The following is a 25,768-nucleotide window of genomic DNA, read 5'->3' as shown; positions in this document are numbered from 1 at the left end:
GCAGCACATTACAAACAAGCAACCTATCCCAAAATTTACTGAACAACTTAAAACCCAATTTGATTTACTCCTGCACCAATTTGTCTTCCTTCCCCTCCGAAGATGCAGACTAGGGTTCCATGGGCACTGTGTGACTTTCAGTATCACACCACAGTGGAAAGCAGTAGGTTCCGTATGTGAGTTATTTAACCTTAGAAGGGATGGGGTGGAGGGTTGAAGACCAATCCCAGCTTCACTCAATGTCCAAACACATTCATTTCAGCAGGATTCTCTGGACAACAATTAGGATCAGGGAGCTCCAAACTTTTCGCCGCCCTCCTAGGGGATCTACTGCTGCTCTGGCTGAAAGTACATAAGGCGGGCATGAATCTGGGCCCGCCTTTGCTTGTACAGCTCAGCTACCTACTGGAGGAACTCAACCGAGCTATCAGGGAACTGGTTTTCATGGTGGTGGTGGTGGTGTCGGGGAAAATGGTGCTGAGTGTTTATTTTCTCCACACATCTCACTGTTTACCTCATACTGGTGTTGTGATGTGTCGAGAGAGAGGCTTGCTGATTAAATCTTAGTGCTGATATATGGATTGCTAAAACCAGAATGAAATTCTGACGCAAACAATTGACACAATTAAAAATAATTAAAGTAGTTCATTCATTACAATCATGCAGACCTTAACTTACATCTAAGTCTGGAATACTATAGCCACATAATATAACTCACTCATCTGGTTAGCTACAGTAAAAAGTACTTACACCATTTGGACTTATGGAAAATAAAATCTATCAAAGTAATAATTTCTCCGATGACAAAGTACTTATAGTTGTCTAATAATGGCAAATCATTAACATAACACTATGCAAGTATTTGATGCAGCGTCAACACAAGCAGTGCAACAGAACAAATGAGGAAGATATAGAGTTTGACATTCCCAAGTGGTTTAATAGATTAAATTGAAAAAAAACTCAGTTTTTAAATATGCTAAACATAATTGTGGCTAGGAAATAGAGACAGCAAAGGAGTAGAAAACGCAAAGAAAGAAAATCCGAGCTTCCATTAAAAACAAAGTAAAATGCAACAGGTAGTGTTTAAGAATAGAAAGATATTTTATAGGATAAGTATATCAGAGGTATGAAGACTGGCCAGTTAGACTCAACTGCCAAAGAACCACCAAGCAAATCAGGTGAGCCACAATGTACATCATTATGTAGAGGCTGAGTATAATATCAAGCATAAGAAGAGCCTGATGTTCTAAGAGAACCTGCAGAACATGGAGAGATTGGTGTACAGAAAATTACCCAAATCTAATATGATGTACTACTGTGGAATCAGAGATGTATGTCGAGAATACTCATTTACCCCAACTTCTGCCCTCACCCAAAAAAATCAAAGCACCCTGCAAACAAAATCAAAGGACTAGTATTAAGAGCCAAATTGCGAAATTACTGCTAACGTTCAGAGTAGAAACAAAAAAGATAAGAAATCAAACAGAGAACAGTAGTAAAAATACTGCAGTTGCTGGAAATTTGAAGTTAAAACAGAAAATGCTGGAAATACTCAGCAGGTCAGGCAGCATTTGTGAAGAGAGAAAAACAGAGATAAAGGGCTGAGCTTTTGGCTCTTGCCAGGGGAGGATCTCAGGCTGACAGGAACTAAAAACAGCCCCACTGGCCAGTGTGCCAGTTCCTCAGCTCCATCCCATCTCCTGGCCATTTTTGCGGAGGCGGGGAAGGTGACAGGCTATCTGCCAGAGAGCCACTTAAGGCCAATTAAAGGAGGCTGACTGGGATTTTCTGGCCAGCCTCCAGCTTTCTGCAGGCAGTGGAGACCAGTTTAGGTGCCTGGAAATGGCCTGCCACCAGGAGGCTAGGACTCCAGGGAGGCCTAGAGATCCTCCCTGCTCGGGTGCATGAGCAGCCATAGGCCACCCTGTAGAGGGGCCCCCCACCCACTGTGGTGGCCCAGCTGCAAAAGGCATTTTTAAATTTAGATTTTAAGAAGTTGGAGAGAGGGTTTCTTCATCTTGAAGCACCCGCTCTTATACTTGACTTCCATTACAGCCTGCTGTTCCTCTCAAGCTAGAAGGCCTCTGATTGGCCCTCCAGCTTCGAGAGCTCGTGCTGTCCTTAATTGGATGGCGAGCCCATCTCCAGGCCAATTAAGGAACCATCCCCATGAAAATCACAACGAGTGACTGTTTTCCCACGGGGACAGGTTCAGAACCTGAAAAGCATCCTGATCTTTGCTCTCCATCCTGCAGGGAAAATCCTGCCCAACTTTTCAGGTGATTACTTTTCATCAGAACGGGAAGAAGTTGGAGATTTAACAGTTTTCAAGCAAGTATGGAGACAGGGAAATAAGGGAGCAGGAAAGAACAAAAAGAGAATGTCTATGGGACGATGAAAGGCAGGAGTGATTAAATGACAAAGAATGGTACAAGGCAAAAAAGGGGTGGTGATATCACAAGTAAAGAAACAAAAGATGGGTCTGGAGGAGCTGTAAACAGCAACAGCAAAACCATTACCAGCATCAGCTGCAAGAAAAAAATGTGGGCAATTGTCATGATCTGAAATGATCAAAGTCAGCGTCAAGCCCAGCAGGTTGTAAAATACCCAATCCAAAGATTAGGTGCTGTTCCTTGAGCTTGCATTCAGCTTCATTTGAAGTGTAGAAGTCAGAACAGGAATGGGACATAGAATTAGAATGGCAGGCATCCTGAAGCTCTGGGTCACCCTTGTGGACTGAATGGAGGTGTTCAGCAAAGCAATTACCCAATCTCTGTTTACTCTCTTCACTATAAAGGAGACCACATCGTAAGCAGTGAATACTGCATACTAAATTAAATGTAGTACAAATAAATTGCCATTTCACCGGAAAGGAGTATTTGGGGCCTTGGATGGTGGGAAGGGAGGTGGTGAAAGGGCATGTGCTACATTTCTTTGCACAAGAAGGTGCCATGATAAAGGAAGAGGGTTTTGGAAATGATGGAAGAGTGGACCAGGCCGTCAACAAAGTCCCTTCAGAATGCTGAAAGGAGAGAAGGGAAGATGTGTTTGGTGATGGTATCACACTGCAGGTGGTGGAAGATGATCTGGAAGCTGGAAATGCAACACCTGCCCTTTCACCTCCTCCCTTCCCAACATCCAGGGCAGAAAACACTGCATCCAGGTGAAACAACGATTTACTCCAACAACGAAGCTTAAGGAACAGAACCACATCTTGCGATTAGGCACTTCACAACCTACTGGACTCAACACTGAGTTTAACAATTTCAGATCATAATCATAGTCATTACGGCACGAAAGGTGGCCATTTGGTCCATTGAGCGAGTCCGTGCCAGCTCTCTGTAGAACAATCTAGTCAGTCCTATTCCCCCACTCCATCCCTGCAAGTTTATTTCCCTCAAGTGCCCATCCAATTTCCTTTTGACACTATTCATTGTCTCCACTTCCACCACCTTTGTAGGCAGCGAGTTCCAGGTCATTACCACTCACTGCATAAAAAAAGTTCTTCCTCACATTCCCCCATATCTCCTGCCCAAAATCTGAAATTGGTGTCCCTTGGTCCTTGTACCACCAGCTAATGGGAACAGCTTTTCTTTATCTACATTATCTAAACCTGCCATAATCTTGCACACGTCTATCAAGTTTCACCTCAAACTCCTCTGCTCCAAGAACAACCTCAGCTTCTCCAATCTAACCTTGTAGCTAAAATCCCTCAACCCTGGAACCATTCGGATAAATCTCCTCTGCACCCTCACATTCTTCCTAACTGGATGCAATACTCTAGTTGTGGCCTAACCAGAGTTTTATAAAGGTACAGCATAACTTCCTTGCTGTTGTATCTCTATTTTTGAAGCCTACAATCCCATATGCTTTGCTCACTACTCTCTCAATATGTCCTGTCACCTTCAAAGATCTATGCACATGAACCCCTAGGTCCCTCTGTCCCTGCACACTCTAGAACAGTGCCATTAAGTCTATATTGCCTCTCCCTATCCCTTCTGCCAAAATGCATCGCCTCACTCTTCACTGAATTTAATCCCATCTGCCACTTGTCTGTCCACTCTGTTAGCTTATCTTTATTCCCTGCAGTCGATTGGTATCATCCTCACTGTTTGCCACACCTCCAGGTTTGGTATTAGCGGCAGATTTTGAAATGTTAGTCTCTATTCCAATATCCAAATCATTTATATACATGAAAAAAGCAGTGATCATAGCACGGACACTTGGGGAACATGGCTGTCTACCATCCTCCTGGCTGATAAACTACCATTTACCATGACTCGCTGTTTTCTGTCCTTAAGCCAATTTTTTATCCACTCACACGGACCTTCCCATGTGCGTCAAATGCGTTAATCAGCCTTTTATGTAGTACATTGTCAAATGCTTTTTAAAAATCTACATAAACAACATCCACTGCATTCCCCACACCAACTTCTCTGTTACTACATCAAAAATTCAATTAGATCAGTCAAACACAATCTGCCTTTTACAAATCCATGCTGGCTCTCCTTAATTGACTCAAACCGGTCTCTCCATGTGCCTGTTAATTTTTTCTCTGCTTACAGTTTCTAAGGCCTTACCCACCACTAATTGACTGGCCTATGGTTACTCGGAATGTCCTCTCACAGTTTTTTGAATAAGTGTGTTGCAGTTGCCACACACCAAACCCTCTGGTACCTCCCCCATATCTCGGGAAGATCCGAAGATTATGGGAAGCCCTTCTGCTATCTCCACCCCCACTTCCCTTAGCAACCAGGGATGCAAGCCATCCAGGTGACTTACCCACTCTAAGCATAGCCAGCCTTTCCAGTACGTCCTATCAACTTTTATCCCATCCATTACCACTACCATCTCTGCTTCTACCAACATTTTGTCAGCATCCTCTTCCTCAGTAAACACCAATACAAAGTACTCATTAAGTATTCTAGCCTTGCCCAGCACCTCTATGTATATATCATCTTCTTTGTTCCTAATAGGCCCTGGCCCGCCTCTTGCTATCTGCTTACTCATTACATGCCAGAGGAAGACTTTTAGATAACGTTTTATGTTAACTGCCATTCTACTCTTATACTCTCTCTTCACCAGTCTTAATTTTCTCTTCACTTCCCCTCTCAACTTACTGCATTTGGCTTGGTTTTTGCTTGAGGAATTCACCTGACTTGCATCATACACGACCTTCTTTTATTTCATCATATTCTCTATCTCCTTCATCATCCAAGGAACCCTGGCTTTGGTTCCCCTGCCTTTCCCTCTTGTTGAAATGTAGCTGAAACATCTCCTCCTTAAAGTTCACCCATTGTCTGTTATTGCTTTTTCTGTCAGTCCTTGGTTCCATTTTACCCTGCTAGATCCCCTCTCATCCCATTGAAGTTAGCCCTCTTCCAATTGAGAGGTTCTGCTTGAGATTGTGCCTTGCTAATTACTATTACTAATCTAAATCTTATGATACGATGATCTCTTTTAGCCAAGTGTTCCCCCACAAACACTTTGTCCCACCTCATTACCCAGCACCAGATCCAGCAATACCTCCTTCCTAGCTGGGCCAAGAACACATTGGTTAGGAAGTTCTCCTGAATACATTTCAGAAATCCCACCCCCTCCTTACCCTTCACTCTAACATCATTCGAATCAAAATTTGGGTAATTAAAGTCCCCCAATATCACCACTCTACAGTTCTTAGATTAGACTGGGCAGCTAGTTTTTTTCAGCTGCGCAGACACAATGGGCTGAATGGCTTCCTTCTGTGCCATAACTTTTCTATGATGTTATGATTCTTGCACATCTCTGTGATTTTCCCTACAAATTTACTCCTTTATCACCCTCTCACTATTTGGAAGCTTATAGAATACCTCCATTATGGCGAGCATACACTTTTTGCTTCTCAACTCTAATCAAGTGGTCCCCCAAGGCACATGAACCGGCCTGAGGTTCCTATGTAGTGCAAAAATTGCAAGCAACAGGTCTCAGTTGCCCATCCATGATGTAAAAAAAAATCTAACCCCTCCTCTAGAATCTAGTTAGCCTCTGGTTTAAACTATTAAGTTTAATGAATGCCTCTAGACCCACTCTGTGCTCATATTCTCACTGTTACGCCCACTAAAGACATTCTTAACTTTTAAGCTACGAACTTTATTCAATGTGGGCTCTTTGAAATTGACCTTTCCTTTAAAAAGTGAGCAATGTGCTGCAAAGATGGCCAAAGGTCAGTTGACCTGGCCTATGTATCCAAAAACTGCCTCACTGTCTCGAAAGGACAAAAGGATACATTCCAGGCTAAGAAGTGTCAACTACACCCATTCTGAAACCATCAAGAGACATTCCTGAATTGAATGGGTTTCTTCCGAGACAAGGAAGGTGTCTGTCTTCCCCCCTCCTCGGGGAGGAACTGTGAGAAGTCACATGGTAGGGCAGCCATGTTTGACTCCTTTTCAATATTTAAATGCTGACTGCAAAAAGCAGCGGCAGACAAGGCAGTACCATCTGTGCCTTAAAAGAACCAGAGGCTGTAACACCGCAAGGTCTCCAAGGCTGTTCCATTTCAAATCCATCAATGCAGCAAACTGACCTCCTTGTAACAAGAGTACAAGCAACCAACTTCGTGACCTACAGAGAGTCCACCACTTTGAGAGAATCCTGAAACCACATCGGAATACAACTTTGGCTGTTAAACATACTTAAGCTACACCTCTGGAGTGAAGACATCTTCTTCATCAGGCCTGCAGGGCGTTTTGTCCAGAACAAGATAATCACGTGAATTATGAACTATTCTTTTTGCTATAACCTGTAAAAGTGCACTATTCTCTTCGTCTGTACTTTCCTTGAGTGTGTTTGTGTATGTGACTGCGTGAGTGAGTGCCGAAGCATTAGATTTTGGTGTGAGTGCGTAAATAAACAGAGACCCGAGGCCCGAGACCAGAAGTGGCGGCGGCGAGAGCAGGGACAGGCGAGAGGAGCCGGGATATAAAGAGCAGAGACCCGAGGCCCGAGTCCAGAAGCGGTGGTGGTGAGAGCGGGGACAGTGGACCTGCTTGACCAACAAAATCGAAGTGTGGCATCACAGGAGGGCTGGTATGTGACTGGTCGGTATTTCTTTCTTCCGTGTCTCTTTTTTGTTTGGCCAAGTGATTTAAATCAGAGACAGCATCACAGGTTAAGAGTACACTTAAATAATTCATTTTTAAAAATACTGAGATCCAAATTAATTAATTAAATAGAATAGAGATGGCTGGACAGGCAATGTGTTCCAGCTGTAGTATGTGGGAGCTGGTGGACGCCGGTGTAATCCACGGTGACCACATCTGCAGCAAGTGTTGGCTGCTCGGGGACCTTCGGCTCAGAGTTGATGAGTTGGAGTCCGAGCTGCGGACACTGCGACACATCAGGGAAGGGGCGAGTTACCTGGACACTGTGTTTAAGGAGACAGTCACAGCCCTTAGATTAATTACATCAAATTTGGACCGTGGTCAGGGACCTGTGAGTGAGGCAGGTATGGGGATCCAGAATTTAGCTTTGGAGGAGCCTCAGCCAGTGCCCTTATCCAATAAGTTTCTTGTGCCCAGTGTGGACGAGGGAACAGACTGCAGGGAGGATGAGCGAACTGACCACAGCACCATGGTTCAGAGTGCCATTCAAGTGGGGGGAGAAAAGAGAAATGTAGTAGTAATAGGGAATAGCATAGTTAGGGGAATAGATAATGCTCTCTGAAGCAAAGACAGACAGTCCTGAAGGCTGTGTTGCCTACCTGGTGCCAAGGTTAAGGACATCTCTTCTGGGCTAGACAGGAACTTGGAGTGGGAGGGGAAAAATCCAGTTGTCATGGTCCACATAGGTACCAATGACATAGGCAGGACTAGGAAAGAGATTCTGCTGAGGGACTATGAGCAGCTCGGGGCTAAATTAAAAAGCAGAACCACAAAGGTAATAATCTCCGGATTACTACCTGAGCCACGTGCAAATTGGCGTATGGTAAATAAGATTAGAGAGGTAAATGCGTGGCTCAAAGATTGGTATGGGAGAAATAGGTTCCGATTCATGGGTCACTGGCACCAGTACTGGGGTAGGAGAGAGCTGTTCCGTTGGGATGGGCTTCACTTGAACCATGCTGGGACCAGTGTCCTGGCAAATCGTATAACTAGGGTTGTAGATAAAACTTTAAACTAAATAGTGGGGGGGAAGAGTTCAATTGAAGGGAAGTTTGAGAAGTCGAAAAGTAACGAAAGAACAGAGTTGCAGAGTAGTGAAGGGGCATACATTAATCAGAGAGTGACAGGAAAGGACAGAGAATACAAGCATACAAGTACAGCAGAAATTAGAACTAGAGTAGGTAAAAATGGTAAAAAGTCAAAGCTTAGGGCTCTTTATCTGAATGCGCGTAGCATTTGTAACGAGATAGATGAGCTGACGGCACAAATAGAAATAAATGAATATGATTTGATAGCTATCACAGAGACGCGGTTGCAGGATGACCAGGACTGGAAACTCAATGTTCAAGGATATTCGACATACCGGAAGAATAGGCACAAAGGAAAAGGAGGTGGGGTAGCTTTGTTATTAAAAGAAGGGATCAGTGCAGTTGTGAGTAATGATATAGGTGTAATAGATCATGATATAGAATCAGTTTGGGTGGAAATAAGGAATAGCAAGGGAAAGAAATCGGGGGTGGGAGTGGTCTATAGGCCCCTAGGAGTTGCCTCTCTGTAGGAAAAAGTATTAATCAGGAAATAATGGAGGCATGCAAGAAGGGCACTACAATTATCAAGAGTGATTTTAATCTGCATACAGATTGAACAAATCAAATTGGCAAGGGTAACATTTGTAGAGTGCATCAGGGACTGTTTCTTAGAACAATATGTCGCAGAACCTACCCGAGAACAGGCTATTTTAGATTTGGTAATCTGCAATGAGGTAGAATTAATAAGAGATCTTGGAGTTAAGGATCATCTAGGGGGAAGCGATCATAACATGGTAGAATTTCAAATTCAGTTTGAGTGTGAGCAAATCGGGTCTCAAACCAGTGTCTTCAACTTAACCAGGGTAATTAAAGAAGTATGAAGAAAGCGTTGTCTGAAGCGGGCTGGGAAAATAGACTAAAGGGAAAGTCGGTAGATGAGCAGTGGCAGATTTTTAAGCAGATATTTCATAACACTCAGCAAACATTTATTCCGGTCAGAAGGAAGGACTCAATGAGAACGATGAACCACCCGTGGATGACAAAGGAAGTTAAGGAGAGTATCAAATCAAAAGCAAACACGTACAATGCGGCGAAAGCTAGTGATAGGCCAGAAGGTGGGAATTTTATTTTTTAGGAACCAGCAGCGGATGACTAAAAAACTAATAAAGAGGGAGAAAATTGATTATGAGAATAAATTTGCAAGAAATATAAAAACAAACAGTATGAGCTTCTCCGGGTATATAAAAAGGAAGAGTGTAGCTAAAGTAAGTATGGGACCCTTAGAGGATGAGACTGGGGAATTAACAGGGAAATGACAGATAATTTAAAGCAATATTTTGCATCGGTCTACATGGTGGAGGACACTATAAACATCCTGACAATAATAGATGAGCAAGGTGTAAATGGGAGGGAGGAACTTGTAACAATCTCTATCATGAGGGAAAAGGTGATTGATAAACTGATGGGACTAAAGGCAGACAAGTTGCCCGGACCTGATGGCCTGCATCCAAGGGTTTTAAAAGAAGTGGCTGCAGTGATAATGGAGGCATTGGTTGTAATATACCAAAACTCACTGAATTACGGTAGGGTACCAGCGGATTGGAAAACTGCTAATGTGACATCCGTATTCAAGAAAGGAGGGAGTCAGAAAGCAGGAACCTATAGATTAACATCTGTCATTGGGAAAATGCTGGAGTCCATGATTAAGGAAGAAACATTTAGAAAAACATAATGCAATCAAACAGAGTCAACATAGTTTTATGAAAGGGAAATCATGTTTGACAAATTTGTTTGAGTTCTTTGAGGTGTTACAACCAACCACTCCTGTCAAAGCCCCCCAATCAAAATATGCCATACTGATTGTGGTGGGAGAGACGCACTGATAATTCAATCCCGTCGCTCCACGGATCGCTTAACATATCATTTTTTAAAAACTTTTCAAATTAAAGAAAGACCCAACCAAATTGTACCATCTATTAACCCCCAAATGAGGCTAACCAAACCAGGTGTCTTTAAATCAATAAATTAACTCTTTAATTAGAAGAACTAAATTCTTAAACACTATGAATATATAAACAACATTGAAAATAGAAAAATCAGAGTCCTTGCAAATTTAGTCCAATGTTGCTTGAAGTCCTCACAGGATGTTGTTCGAAGTCCTCACAGAATGTTGCTTTCCTTCTCCAGCGAATTTCAACAATTAATGACTTGCAAACTCTTTCAACAGAATCAATCTAACTTTAGAGTTTTTGAGAGATAAAAGATCGTCACAGTCTAACTTCCCTTTCTTCAATTTAAATTACCAGAGATGTGTGTTTTGGCTTGACGCTTTCTTAGAATTTTGTGAGATAATAATTCAACAGACTAAAATCCTATTCCTTCAGTTTAAATGGTTGAGAGTTCTTTTCAGGTGTGCTCATCACAGCTGTCTGTGTCTTCTGCGTCGGTTAGAACAAACTGTCTTACTAACTGCCAGTTCAAAATTGAATTGTAACAAATGTATCGCATCAGGCTCACTCCCAGTGGCTATTTTCATGGGTATCGAGAATGCACCCTTTGAATTGCAGTCTCCAAATCACTGTTTCTAAGGCAACGAAAATGCACCTTCCTATAACTCCTGAGGCTTGCTGGCTCTTAAAGCAATACTGATGCTTTGCAAGCCTTAAATGCAAACTGCATATTCTGGGGAAAAAAACTACAGGACCATGACAGAGGATATAACAAGCAGAGTGGATAAACGGGAACGGGTAGATGTAGTGCATTTGGATTATCAGAAGGCTTCTGATAAGGTGCTACATAAAAGGTTATTGCACAAAATAAGATCTCAGGGTATTGGGGGTAATGTGTTGGCATGGATTAAGGATTGCATAACACACAGAAGGCAGAGTGTCAGGATTAATGGGCCTTTTTCAGGTTGGAAAACCATAACTAGTGGGGTGCCTCAAGGAATGGTCCTAGGGCCTCAACTATTTACTATCTCTGTTAATGACTTGGAGGAAGGGACTTGAAGCGTAGTGTATCCAAATTTGCTGATGATACAAAAATAGGTGGGAAGGCATGTTGTGAATGGGGACACAAAGAATGTGCAAAGGGATATAGATAGGTTAAGTGAATGGGCAAAAACTTGGCAGTTGGAGTTCAGTGTGGGAAAGTGTGAGGTCATCCACTTTGGTAGGAAGAATAAAAAGGCAGCTTATTATTTACATGGAGAAAAACTACAAAATACTGCAGGACAGAGGGATCTGGGTGTTCTTGTACATTATAGGCCGGTGAGCCTTACGTCAGTGGTAGGGAAATTATGAGAGAGGATTCTTTGGGATAGGATTTACTCCCATTTGGAAACAAATGGACTTACTAGCGAGAGGCAGCATGGTTTTGTGAAGGGGAGGTCGTGTCTCACTAATTTGATCGTGTTTTTTGAGGAAGTGACAAAGATGATTGATGAAGGAAGGGCAGTGGATGTTATCTATATGGACTTCAGTAAAGCCTTTGACAAAGTCCCTCATGGCAGACTGGTACAAAAGGTGAAGTCACACGGGATCAGAGGTGAGCTGGCAAGATGGATACAGAACTGAAACAAAAACAAGAAATGCTGGAATCACTCAGCAGGTCTGGCAGCATCTGTGGAAAGAGAAGCAGAGTTAACGTTTCGGGTCAGTGACCCTTCTTCGGAGCAGTTCCGAAGAAGGGTCACTGACCCGAAACGTTAACTCTGCTTCTCTTTCCACAGATGCTGCCAGACCTGCTGAGTGATTCCAGCATTTCTTGTTTTTGTTTCAGATTTCCAGCATCCACAGTATTTTGCTTTTATTTTAGTGGATACAGAACTGGCTCAGTCATAGAAGTCAGAGGGTAGCAGTGGAAGGGTGCTTTTCTGAATGGAGGGATGTGACTAGTGGTGTTCTGCAGGGATCAGTGCTGGGACCTTTGCTCTTTGTAGTATATATAAATGATTTGGAGGAAAAAGTAGCTGGTCTGATTAGTAAGTTTGCGGACGACACAAAGGTTGGTGGAGTTGCGGATAGTGATGAGGATTGTCAGAGGATACAGCAGGATATAGATCGGTTGGAGACTTGGGCGGAGAAATGGCAGATGGAGTTTAATCCGGACAGATGTGAGGTAATGCATTTTGGAAGGTCTAATGCAGGTGGGAAGTATACAGTAAATGGCAGAACCCTTAGGGGTATTGACAGGCAGAGAGATCTGGGCGTACAGGTCCACAGGTCACTGAAAGTGACAACGCAGGTAGATAAGGTAGTCAAGAAAGCATACGGCATGCTTGCCTTCATCGGTCGGGGCATAGAGTATAAAAATTGGCAAGTCATGCTGCAGCTGTACAGAACTTTAGTGAGGCCATACTTAGAATATTGCGTGCAATTCTGATCACCACACTACCAGAAGGATGTGGAGGCTTTGGAGAGGGTACAGAAGAGGTTTACAAGGTGTTGCCTGGTCTGGAGGACATTAGCTATGAGGAGAGGTTGGATAAACTCGGATTGTTTCCACTGTAACGCCGGAGGTGGAGGGGCGACATAATAGAGGTTTACAAAGTTATGAGCGGCATGGACAGAGTGGATAGTCAGAAGCTTTTTCCTAGAGTGGAAAAGTCAGTTACTAGGGGACATAGGTTTAAGGTGCGAGGGGCAAAGTTTAGAGGGGATGTGCGAGGCAAGTTTTTTACACAGAGGGTGGTGAGTGCCTGGAACTTGCTGCCGGGGGAGGTGGTGGAAGCAGGTACGATAACGACGTTTAAGAGGCATCTTGACAAATACATGAATAGGATGGGAATAGAGGGATACGGTCACCGGAAGTGCAGAAGGTTTTAGTTTAGGCAGGCATCAAGATCGGCGCAGGCTTGGAGGGCCGAATGGCCTGTTCCTGTGCTGTACTGTTCTTTGTTCTTTGAAACACAAAACATTAGCATGCAGGTGCAGCAAGTAATTAAGAAGGCAAATTGAATTTTGGCCTTTATTGCTAGGGGGTTAGAGATTAAAAATAGGGAAGTCTTGTTACAACTGTACTGGGTGCTGGTGAGACCACACCTGGAGTACTGCGTACAGTTTTTGTCCCCGTATTTAAGGAAGATATACTAGTATTGGAGACAGTTCAGAAAAGGTTCACTGGGCTGATTCCTGGGATGAAGGGGTTGTCTTATCAAGAACGGCTAAACAGGTCAGACCTTTATTCACTGGAGTTTAGAAAAATGAGCGGTGATCTTATTGAAACATATAAGATTCTAAGGGGACAGGGGAGATGTTGAGAATATGTTTCCACTGGTGGGGGAATCTCAAACTAGGGGACATAGTTACAGAATAAGGGATCACACATTTGCAACTGAGATGCAAAGGAATTTCTTCTCTCAGAAGATGGTGAATGTCTGGAATTCTCTACCTCAGAGTTGTGGAGGCTAAGTCACTAAATGTATTTAAGGAGGAGGTAGATCGATTTTTGAATCTCGGGGAGTTGAGGGTTTTGCGAAGCAGGCCCGAAAGAACAGCTTACTGCTGCTTATTCAAATTGTCCACACACTCAAGGGTATAAAAACACACACATCTTCCTCTTAAAAGTTTATGGATTATGGACAATTGGGAAGGGAACACGGATTTCAGCATGATTATTAATTCACTTACTGTTATACAGTTGAAAATTTTAATTCCCAGCTCCTAGTTTAAACCAATGTCCTAAAAAGAGAAATACTCACCAACCAATCACTTCCCTGCTTTCCTAATCACTGCTCCAATTTTTTTGGACAGTAGGTGCTGGTAATGGTTCTGTTGCCATTTACAGCTCCTCTGGACCCATCTTTTCTTCCTTTATTTGTCCCATCACCACTCTCTTTTTGCCTTATGCCAGCATCCCTTTCATCATTTAAGCACTCCTGCCTTCTGCCTGATCACAAATCTTCCCTTTTCCTCCTTTCCTCTGCCCTCACCCTGACTTTACCTGCCTCTGTATTTGCTTGAAAACCCTTAAATCTCCATCTTCTTCCAGTTTTAATGAAAGGTCAAAGACATGAGATGTTAACACTGTTTCTCAATTCACAGATGCTGCCTGACCTGCTGAGCATTTCCAGCATTTTTTTTATTTTAAACAGAAAACAGTTTCGATTCAGAATTGTTCAGAGATATGAACAACTTACATTTATGCAGCATATTTGATGTAAGAATTGCCCCAAGGCACATCATAAATAAGCATTGGGGAAATGGACACCAAACAAAAATTAGAAATTAGAAGAGGTGACCGATGACATGAAGAGGTTTTTAAAGGTAAAGAGAGAGATGGGAATGAGATTTTGAGAATGAGATGTGAAGCGTAACTGGTTTGAGGATGACTTGTAACCAAGCAACAGAAACAAGACACACATGATGTATGCTTCATAGTTTCTGAGAAAGCATCTGACAGGGTGAAGCATGAAAGATGAATGGACATCCTACAAAAAGTTGGAACTGATGTAGAAAATTTCAAGGTCATTAGAAATCATCAATGGAAATGAGTAAAGGTTAAAAGGTCCTTGACAAACACAAAAGCAGTGGATAACAATGACTCACTGCCCACAAGGGTGGTGGAAGTAGAGACAATCAATGACTTCAAGAGGAAGTTGGATGGCCACTTGAAAGAAACAGACTTACAGGGATCAAGTGGGGGAGTGGGACTGACTGGATAGCTCTGTGGAGAGCAGGCATGGACTCGATCAGGCGAATGGCCTCCTTTTGTGCTGTAAATGACTCGATAACTAATTGAATAAGATTATGATGAAAAAGACTACACTGTGGACACAGCATTTAAAAGTTATGAGGGTGCTACTGGTTATCTTGTAAGAGATAGGATAGAATGGGCAGTTGTGTCACTAGAAGCTGACAAAAAGCACATGGAGTTAGAGATATAATACAGATGATATAGCTGGGGCTAGTTTCTTATTGATATTAAAACATGGTAAAAGCAGTGATTCAAATTATATGGGATCAGCAACAAAGTAAAATAAGAAACAGTTAAACAGTACTAACTCTTTTGAAATTAATACTCAACATACCTTTTCCTTGATTGAGGCTGGAGGCTGTTTTAATACTTCCTTCACCGTCTGCATAACAATCTCAGCCCTCATTACACTAATGGAGCGCACTAGTTCCACCAACAACAACTGCTCAGGGCAGGGTACAGGAATAACCTTCAAATATTAACATTACAATATAATTAATCTTCAAATGCTCTCACATAAATCAGACAGAAAACCAGTCACAATAGTGATGGCATGACAATTTCCCATCAATCAAATGAATGGTGTTTGCTGAATTTAACGTGCCAAGGAACATGGGACACACTAAGATTTGCAAAGAGTTCAGGGACTCAGACATAGAATCATAGAATGATACACTACAAGAGGTGGCCACTTGGTCCATCGGGTCTGGCCCATCGTGATTGAAATGAAATTAGAAAAATACATTGAGCAAAGCAACGTGACAGACTTGGTGAAAGAATGCAGAAACAACATGGCAAGTGCCTGCTAATTGTGTGCCACACTGGGAAATGTATGAAGAGTCGCTGGCTGGCATGCATTTTACTCTCATTCTCTAGAATCAGTTAAACAACAAAGGGAATGTAGACCTTGTCTTAGTGGTAATAATTTAAAACTTTTCACTGCTGTATTTGACTATTCATGAGATATTAATCTGTTTAGATTGTCTCATAAGTAGGGCAATTTTTTAAGCTATCATGTAACCTAGTTGATTTTTCAGGTAGACTTCTGGTAGGTTTCATGTTGACCACTTGAGAATGTCTGTCTACTGTTATTTTGTGTTATTTTGTGTACTACCTCACGGGTTCAAAAGGTCACTGCACCATTTTAAAATTTAACTAGCATTTATGTGTTGTAACAAGAGAAAATGCCAACTGGATTAGCCAACAACAATGCAGGAACCAGTCATAGGGAGTGTCTGGTTGAAGATCAGCTAATCAACAATAAAGCTGCTACTCGCATAAAACAGGCTTTTAAAAAAATTACAGGAAAACTCTTAGAAAGAAGGATTTTAGAGATATTGCTCCTTCCCCACACTTGGTTATGTCAGAGCTTCCTGATAAAGACATGACATATTAGGATCCTACTAAATATCCACAGCAAAAGAGAGTATGTCTTTAAGACTTGAAGTTCACCTTGGTGGGGCAACAGCAAAACATGGTTTTGACAGCCTGCAAAGTCTCATTCCGCTGCAGAGCTTACTGTGCAAAGGAGCTGAGTCTTACTTTGTTTCTGGTGGCGTTCAGGTTCTCTCTCCTCTCATTCCAGACAAAAGCAATAGCAGCCATAAAGTGTACACCATGGTTCATAGAGATCGGGCCCAAGAGCTCTAAAATCTGTTGCCGAAGACTCTGGTCAGGGAGGAACAAGAAATAGTGACTTCACTCATAATAATCAATACAAGGAAACAAATCACAATACTACATCTGAAACAGCTGAATGATCCAGCATTTCTAAATTGTTTACATTGTACTGTGAAAAGAAGAAAAGGTTATCAGATATTCACTTCATTATCATGTACAGCCATTTAACTCAGCTTTGCTAATGTTCTTAAGTACCCAAGATAGGCGCCAAAGCCTGGGTCAGTTATGCATCGTTAAAAGCTGAAGCTGTGAACTGCAAACATGACCCGGATTTCGTGGTAAAAATAACGGTGAGGCTACCAATGCTCACTGTTGTTAAAGAGTAAAATCAGGCAGCAACTGCTGTCAACCGCACATATGCAGTTAAATGTAAAAATCAGGAAGTTGACACCCTGCTCCTCCAGAAGGTGCTCCATATCTTGCCGAGAGATTTGGCACTGAAACACACAGAACAAACTGAAGTTGAGGTAGAACATAGAACAGTACAGCACAGTACAGGCCCTTCGACCCACGATGTTGTGCCGAACCTTTAACCTACTCTAATATCAAACTACCTACATACCCTTCATTCTACTATCATCCATGTACCTATCCAAGAGTCGCTTAAATGTCCCTAATGTGTCTGCTTCTACTACCACCACTGGCAGTGCATTCCACGCACCCATCACTCTCTGTGCAAAGAACCTACCTCTGACATCTCCCCGAAACCTTCCTCCAATCACCTTAAAATTATGCCCCCTGGTGATAGCCCTTTCCGCCCTGGGAAAAAGTCTCTGCCTATCCACTCTATCGATGCCTCTCATCATCTTGTACACCTCTATCAAGTCACCTCTCATCCTTCTTCGCTCCAATGAGAAAAGCCGTAGCTCCCTCAATCTTTCTTCATAAGACATGCCCTCCAGTCCAGGCAGCATCCTGGTAAATCTCCTCTGCACCCTCTCTAAAGCTTCCACATCCTTCCTATAATGAGGCGACCAGAACTCAACACAGTATTCCAAGTGTGGTCCAACCAGGGCTTTATAGAGCTGCAGCATAACCTCGCGGCTCTTAAACTCAATCCCCCTGTTAATGAAAGCCAACACCACATACGCCTTCTTGACAACCCTATCAACTTGGGTGGCAACTTTGAGGGATCTATGGACGTGGACCCCAAGATCCCTCTGTTCCTCCACACTGCCAAGAATCCTGTCTTTAAGCCTGTATTCTGCATTCAAATTCGATCTTCCAAAATGAATCACTTCACACTTTTCCAGGTTGAACTCCATCTGCCACTTCTCAGCCCAGCTCTGCATCCTGTCAATGTCCCGTTGCAACCTACAACAGCCCTCCACACTATCCACAACTCCAGCAACCTTTGTGTCATCGGCAAACTTACTAACCCAGCCTTCCACTTCCTCATCCAAGTCATTTATAAAAATCACAAAGAGCAGAGGTCCCAGAACAGATCCCTGCGGAACACCACTGGTCACACAGCTCCAGGCTGAATACTTTCCATCTTCTACCACCCTCTGTCTTCTTTGGGCCAGCTAATTCTATATCCAGACAGCCAAATTTCCCTGTATCCCATGCCTCCTTACTTTCTGAATGAGCCTACCATGAGGAACCTTATCAAATGCCTTGCTAAAATCCATAAACACCACATCCACTGCTCTTCCTTCATCAATGTGTTTTGTCACATCCTCAAAGAATTCAATAAGGCTTGTGAGGCATGACCTGCCCCTCACAAAGCCATGCTGACTATCTCGATTCAAACTATGCTTTTCCAAATAATCATAAATCCTGTCTCTCAGAATCCGCTCCAATAATTTGCCCACCACCGACGTAAGACTGACTGGACTGTAATTCCCAGGGTTATCCCTATTCCCTTTCTTGAACAAGGGAATAACATTTGCCACCCTCCAATCATCTGGTACTACTCCAGTGGACAGTGAGGACGCAAAGATCATCGCCAAAGGCGCGGCAATCTCTTCCCTCGCTTTCCGTAATAACCTTGGGTATATCCCGTCTGGCCCCGGGGACTTATCTGTCCTCATGTCTTTCAAAATTTCCAGCACATCCTCCTTCTTAACATCAACCTGTTCGAGCATATCAGCCTGTTTCACGCTGTCCTCACAAACGACAAGGTGCCTCTCACTAGTGAATACTGAAGCAAAGTATTCATGAAGGACCTCCCCTACCTCCTCCGACTCCAGGCACAAGTTCCCTCCACTATCCCTGATCGGCCCTACCCTCACTCTGGCCATCCTCTTGTTCTTCACATAAGTGTAGAACGCCTTGGGATTTTCCTTAATCCTACCCGCCAAGACTTTTTCATGTCCCCTTCTAGCTCTCCGAAGTCCATTCTTCAGTTCCTTCCTGGCTACCTTGTAACCCTCTAGAGCCCTGTCTGATCCTTGCTTCCTCAACCTTAAGTAAGCTTCCTCCTTCCTCTTGACTAGCTGTTCCACATCTCTTGTCATCCAAGGTTCCTTCACCCTACCATCCCTTCCTTGCCTCATCAGGACAAACCTATCCAGCAGTCGCAGCAAGTGCTCCCTAAACAACCTCCACATTTCTGTCGTGCATTTCCCTGAGAACATCTGTTCCCAATTTATGCTCCCCAGTTCCTGCCTAAAAGCATTGTAATTCCCCCTCCACCAATTAAATATTTTCCCATCCCGTCTGCTCCTGTCCCTCTCCATGACCATAACAAAGGTCAGGGAGTTGTAATCACTATCACCGAAATGCTCTCCCACCGAGAGATCTGCCACCTGGCCTGGTTCGTTGCCAAGCACCAAATCCAACATAGCCTCCCCTCTAGTCGGCCTATCTACATATTGAGTCAGGAAACCTTCCTGGACACACCTGACAAAATCTGCTCCATCCAAACTATTTGCACTAAGGAGATCCCAATCAATATTAGGGAAGTTGAAGTCACCCATGACAACAACTCTGTTACTTCCGCACCTTTCCAAAATCTGCCTCCCAATATGTTCCTCCGTGTCTCTGTTGCTATTGGGGGGGTCTATAGAAAACTCCCAATAAAGTGACTGCTTCTTTCCTGTTTCTGACTTCCACCCATAATGACTCAGTAGACAAACCCTCCTCAACGACCTCCCTTTCTGCAGCTGTGATACTATCCCTGATTAGCAATGCCACTCCCCCACCTCTTTTACCTCCCTCCCTATTCCTTTTGAAACATCTAAACCCCGGAACATCCAACATCCATTCCTGCCCCTGTGATATCCAAGTCTCCGTAATGGCCACAACATCATAGCTCCAAGTACTGATCCCATTGGATACCCATTGAATTCACTGGAAACAATTAGGGTATGTGCAATCTAGTATACTAGATTTTTAACAGCGTGATTAAGTCTGAATTTCCATCTTAGCTGTCTGCGGCACCTTATGAGTATATCCTGGCAGGACAAAATCACAAATGTGGCAGTCGTCTCAAAGGCAGAGCTTCACGGTGTGTAGGCAGAAATCAAACAGAGGCGGCTTTGGTGGATCGGATACATCCGCAGGATGGAAGACGGTCGCATACCCAAGGACCTTCTGTATAGTGAGGTAGCCAAGGCCAGACGATCAGTGGAGCACCCAAAGGGGTGGGGGAGTTGCATTACTGGTTAAGGAGAATATCACAGCTGTACTGCAGGAGGACACCTCGGAGGGGTAATGCAGTGAGGTAATATGGGTGGAGCTCAGGAATAGGAAGGGTGCAGTCACCATGTTGAGGGTTTACTACAGGCCTCCCAACAGCCAGCGGGAGGTAGAGGAGCAGATATGAAGACAGATTTTGGAAAGATGTAAAAGCAACAGGGTTGTAGTGGTGGGTGATTTTAACTTCCCCTATATTGACTGGGACTCACTTAGTGTTAGGGGCTTGGATGGGGCAGAATTCCTAACGAGCATCCAGGAGAGCTTCTTGAAACAATATGTCGATAGTCCAACTAGGGAAGGGACCTGGTATTGGGGAATGAGCCCGGCCAGGTGGTCGAAGTTTCAGTAGGGGAGCATTTCGCGAACAGTGACCATAATTCCGTACGTTTTAAGGTACTTGTGGATAAGGAAAAGAGTAGTCCTCGGGTGAAGGTGCTAAATTGGGGGAAGGCTAATTATAACAATATTAGGCAGGAACTGAAGAATTTAGATTGGGGGCGGCTGTTTGAGGGTAAATCAACATCTGACATGTGGGAGTCTTTCAAACGTCTGTTGATTAGAATCCAGTACGACATGTTCCTGTGAGGAAGAAGGATAAGTTTGGCAAGTTTAGGGAACCTTGGAATACGAGGGATATTGTGAGCCTAGTCAAAAAGAAAAAGGAAGCATTCATAAGGGCTAGAAGGCTGGGAACGGACGAATCCCTTGAGGAATATAAAGAAAGTAGGAAGGAACTTAAGCAAGGAGTCATGAGGGCTAAAAGGGGTCATGAAAAGTCATTGGCAAACAGGATTAAGGAGAATCCCAAGGCTTTTAATACGTATATAAAGAGCAAGAGGGTAACCAGGGAAAGGGTTGGCCCACTCAAGGCCAGAGGAGGGAATCGATGCGTGGAGCCAGAGGAAATGGGCGAGGTACTAAATGAGTACTTTGCATCCGTATTCACCAAAGAGAAGGACTTGGTGGATGATGAGTCTAGGGAAGGGAGTGTAGATAGTCTGGGTTATCAAAATGGAGGAGGTGTTGTGCGTCTTGCAAAGCATTAAGGTAGATAAGTCCCCAGGGCCTGATGGGATCTACCCCAGAATACTGAGGGAGGTAAGGGAGGAAATTGCTGGGGCCTTGACAGAAATCTTTGTATCCTCATAGGATTTGTATCCCAGAGGACTGGAGAATAGCCAATATTGTTCCTTTGTTTAAGAAGGGTAGCAAGGATAATCCAGGAAATTATAGGCCGGTGAGCCTTACATCAGGGGTAGGGAAATTATTCGCGAGGATTCTTCGGGACAGGATTTACACCCATTTGGAAACAAATGAACTTATTAGCGAGAGGCAGCATGGTTTTTTGAAGGGGAGGTCGTGTCTCACTAACTTGATTGAGTTTTTTGAGGAAGTGACGAAGATGATTGACGAAGGAAGGGCAGTGGATGTTGTCTATATGGACTTCAGTAAAGCCTTTGACAAGGTCCCTCATGGCAGACTGGTACAAAAGGTGAAGTCACACGGGATCAGAGGTGAGCTGGCAAGATGGATACAGAACTGGCTCAGTCATAGAAGACGGAGGGTAGCAGTGGAAGGGTGCTTTTCTGAATGTAGGGATGTGACTAGTGGTGTTCCGCAGGGATCAGTGCTGGGACCTTTGCTGTTAGTAGTATATATGAATGATTTGGAGGAAAATGTAGCTGGTCTGATTAGTAAGTTTGTGGACAACACAAAGGTTGGTGGAGTTGCGGATAGTGATGAGGATTGTCAGAGGATACATCAGGATATAGATCGGTTGGAGACTTGGGCGGAGAAATGGCAGATGGAGTTAAATCCGGACAAATGCGAGGTAATGCATTTTGGAAGACCGAATACAGGTGGGAAGTATACAGTAAATGGCAGAACCCTTAGGAGTATTGACAGGCAGAGAGATCTGGGCGTACAGGTCCACAGGTCTCTGAAAGTGGCAACACATGTGGATAAGGTAGTCAAGAAGGCATACGGCATGCTTGCCTTCATCGGTCATGGCGCAGAGTATAAAAATTGGCAAGGCATGCTGCAGCTGTACAGAACCTTAGTTAGGCCACACTTAGAATACTGCGTGCAATTCTGTTTGCCACACTACTAGAAGGATGTGAAGGCTTTGGAGAGGGTGCAGAAGGGGTTTACCAGGATGTTGCCTGGTCTGGAGGGCATTGGCTATGAGGAGAGGCTGGATGAACTCGGATTGTTTTCACTGGAACGACGGAGGTGGAGGGGCGACATGATGGAGGTTTACAAAGTTATGAGTGGCATGGACAGAGTGGATCGCCAGAAGCTTTTTCCCAGGGTGGAAGAGTCAGTTACTAGGGGACATCGGTTTAAGGTGCGTGGGGCAAAGTTTAGAGGGGATGATCGAGGCAAGTTCTTTACACAGAGGGTGGTGAGTGCCTGGAACTTGCTGCCAGGGGAGGTGGTGGAAGCAGGTACGATAGCGATGTTTAAGAGGCATCTTGAGAAATACATGAATAGGATGGGAATAGAGGGATACGGTCCCCAGAAGTGCAGAAGGTGTTTGTTTAGACAGGCATCAAGATCGGCGCAGGCTTGGAGGGCCGAAGGTCCTGTTCGTGTGCTGTTCTTTGTTCTTTGAATGCTTGCAAGCGTGACATGAAAGCCCTAAATGTCGACTATCGCACTTGGGAGTCACTAGATGGCGAAAAAGGGAAATTGCGACACATCCTGTGGACTGGTGTGCACGACCACAGTGACCAGTTGCTACAGCAGCTTGGCAACAGGCACCAATATAAAGAACAACTCACAGTGTCACTTGGCAGCTTCACGTGCAACACTTGTGGCAGAACCTGCCTCTCGAGGATTGGCCTTCATAGCCATCAGCAAAAGTGCATCAAGAGAAGACACCCCACATAAATGGACCATTTGCTGTGTGTCCATCAGCTTTCGTAGATGGAAGGATGCCAACGCTGATTGAGTCTTAATTACTGCTAAGTGATGGAAGGTGTCATTGACAGTGCTATCGAGTGGCACTTACACAGCAAGCCTGTTCACGAATGCTCAATTTGGGTTCCGCCAGGACCACGAGGCTCCTGACCTCATTCCAGCCTTGCTCCAAACATGGACAGAAGAGCAGAATTCAAGAGGAGAGGTGAATGTGACTGACCTTGACATAAAAAGCAGCATTTAACCAAATGTGGTTTCAAGCAGTCCGAGCTAACTTGAAGCCAATGGGAATCAGAGGTGGGGGGAAATAACTCCCCACTGGTTGGAGTCATACCTTGCACAAAGGAAGATGGATGTACTTATCGGAGGCCAATTCTCTCAGCCCCAGGACATCCCTGCAGGAGTTCTTCAGGGTAGTATACTGATGAAAGGTCACTGACCTGAACCGTTAACTCTGCTTCTCTCTCCACAGATGCTGCCAGACCTGTTGAGTATTTCCAGCATTTTTTTGTTTTTATTATAGTATACTAGGCCCAACCATCTTCAGCTGTTCATCAAAGACCTTCTGTCCATCATAAGGATGTTCGCTGATGATGATTGCACAGTGCTCAGTACCATTCACAACTCCTCAGGTACTGAAGCAGTCTGTGTCCATCTGCAGCAAGACCTGGACAACATTCAGGCTCGGGCTGACAAATGGTAAGTTCACGCCACACAAGTATCATGTAATGACCACCAACAAGAGAGAATCTAACTTGACATACAACGGCATTACCAGTGCTGAATTCCCAACCAACAAAATCCTGAGGGTTATCACTGACCACAAACTTAACTGAACCAGCCATGTAAATAGTGAGAAGGTCAGAGGCTGGGAATTCTGCAGTGAATAACTCACCTCCTGACTCTCAAATGCCTGTCCACCATCTACAAGGCACAAGTCAGGAGTGTGATGGAATACCCTCCACTTGCCTGGATGAGTGCAGCTCCAACTACACTTAAGAAGCTCGACACCATCCAAGCCAAAGAAGCCTGCTTGACTGGCACCCCATCCATCACCTTCAACATTCACTTCCTCCACCACCAGCGTACAGTGGCAGCAGTGCGTACCATCTCTAAGATGCACTGCAGCAACTCACCAAGCCTCCTTCCACAGCACCTTACAAACCCGTGGCCTCTACCACCTAGAAGGACAAGGGCAGCAGACGCATGGGAACATCACCACCTGAAGTTCCCCTCCTAGCCACATGACTGGGTCAAAAACCTGGAACTCCCTTCCAAACAGCATTATGGGTGTACCTACACCTTCTCAAGGGCAATTAGGGATGGGCAACAAGTGCTGGCCTTGCCAGTGACACTCACATCTCATGAGAGATGAAAGAAAACAACGCTGACACTGAAAATTAACTTGAGTTTGGAGTCTCATTCCTTTAATCATTGTTGGAGATTTTTAAAAAATGTTTTTATTTCAATTCTTCTGTCTCTCCTTTTTCTCTACCTTAATCCCATCTTTCTTTCCCCTCTTTATATTGGTTCATGTACATGATTGAATTAACTTACACTTATAACTTACAATTCCTGTACCTGCATGTCTCAGTAAGGATTCTTCAATCTGACTGGCACAGTTGACTGCTCTGTACACACTGGTCCCAGATTTCCTGTAAAGTGTGCCATGCACACTTTGGATTTCCAATCATCACAGGTTCCAGTGCAAAAGCCCATAGAACGTCTGTGGGCAAGTGCAAGTATAATGAACGACAAGTGCCATTCGTTCACCACTGTCCCCAAAATCCTGGCCATTTACCTAATGTCCAAAATAATGTTCAGTATTCTTATTACATCATTTGAATCAAGTAGCAATTTAGAATGGCATTCATATGATTGACGCAGTCCAAAGGTAATTTCTTCCTCACGCAGAAGATGGGTACTTGCACCGTTATTTAACTGCATTCACAGAAAGACCTTTACAAATCCCTTGCCGGTAAGCTGATTTCTGAGCTTTGATTTTGCCACGCTCATGGCAAGTGTAGCACTAGGCAAACTCTCCACCTGTCAAGATTGAGGCACACATTATTTCGCCACATGAACAGAAACCTAAAATTGCAAACCCTGACTGGAAGGACATTTGCATAGTACCAGACAACGTTGAAACAATGGGGACCCAGCAGTTGCTTCCCCAATACGCAGAACTGGCCAGACCAGTTTTAGTCACATGGCTAACTGGTTGTTGCAGATTTTGAACTTCCAACAAAGGACGTTGAAGAAACTGTTCCATATAAGGAGCTCGTCACTTGACTAATCTGCTGGGCAACCTGGGAGGTTTTTTTTGAATTTGAACTCCCGACAAAGGGATTTGAGACAAAACTGCGTGCTCATGGAGTAAACATCTCTCCTGGGACTGAGAACATCTCTCCTGTCTGCCTGCCTTCATCTTTTCCCACGGAACTGAATCTTGTGAAAATAGGTGAAACGAAAAGAGAGAAAGATTTCCTACGTGCATACAGGAGAGCTTTTTGAGCCAGCACGTAGAAAGTCCTATAAGAGAAGGGGCGGTACTGGATCTAATCCTCGGAATGAAGCTGGACAAGTGGTAGAAGTGTCAGTGGGGGAGCATTTCGGGGATAGTGACCATAACTCTAAGATTTAAGGTAGATATGGAAA

The 25,768-nt window shown here is 43.9% G+C and overlaps 1 protein-coding gene across 15 annotated transcripts in view; it reads right to left on the bottom strand.

Annotated features, from left to right (window-relative positions):
* dop1a (DOP1 leucine zipper like protein A) overlaps positions 1-25,768 on the bottom strand; it is a 555,441-nt gene that overhangs the window by 135,284 nt on the left and 394,389 nt on the right. For 14 of the 15 annotated variants that reach the window (XM_068044706.1, XM_068044708.1, XM_068044701.1 and 11 more), the window contains 2 exons: positions 16,409-16,534; positions 15,201-15,335 (listed from right to left, as the gene is read on the bottom strand). In XM_068044706.1, coding sequence (XP_067900807.1) covers positions 15,201-15,335; positions 16,409-16,534 — 261 coding nt within the window. The remainder of the gene's footprint in view (positions 1-15,200; positions 15,336-16,408; positions 16,535-25,768) is intronic. The other variant, XM_068044707.1, reaches the window with a different exon arrangement.

This window comes from Heterodontus francisci, chromosome 13 (assembly GCF_036365525.1).
Source record: "Heterodontus francisci isolate sHetFra1 chromosome 13, sHetFra1.hap1, whole genome shotgun sequence".
NCBI lineage: Eukaryota > Metazoa > Chordata > Chondrichthyes > Heterodontiformes > Heterodontidae > Heterodontus > Heterodontus francisci.
The sequence above is the reverse complement of the archived record's forward strand: the minus strand, read 5'-3'. Positions and strand labels throughout refer to the sequence as shown.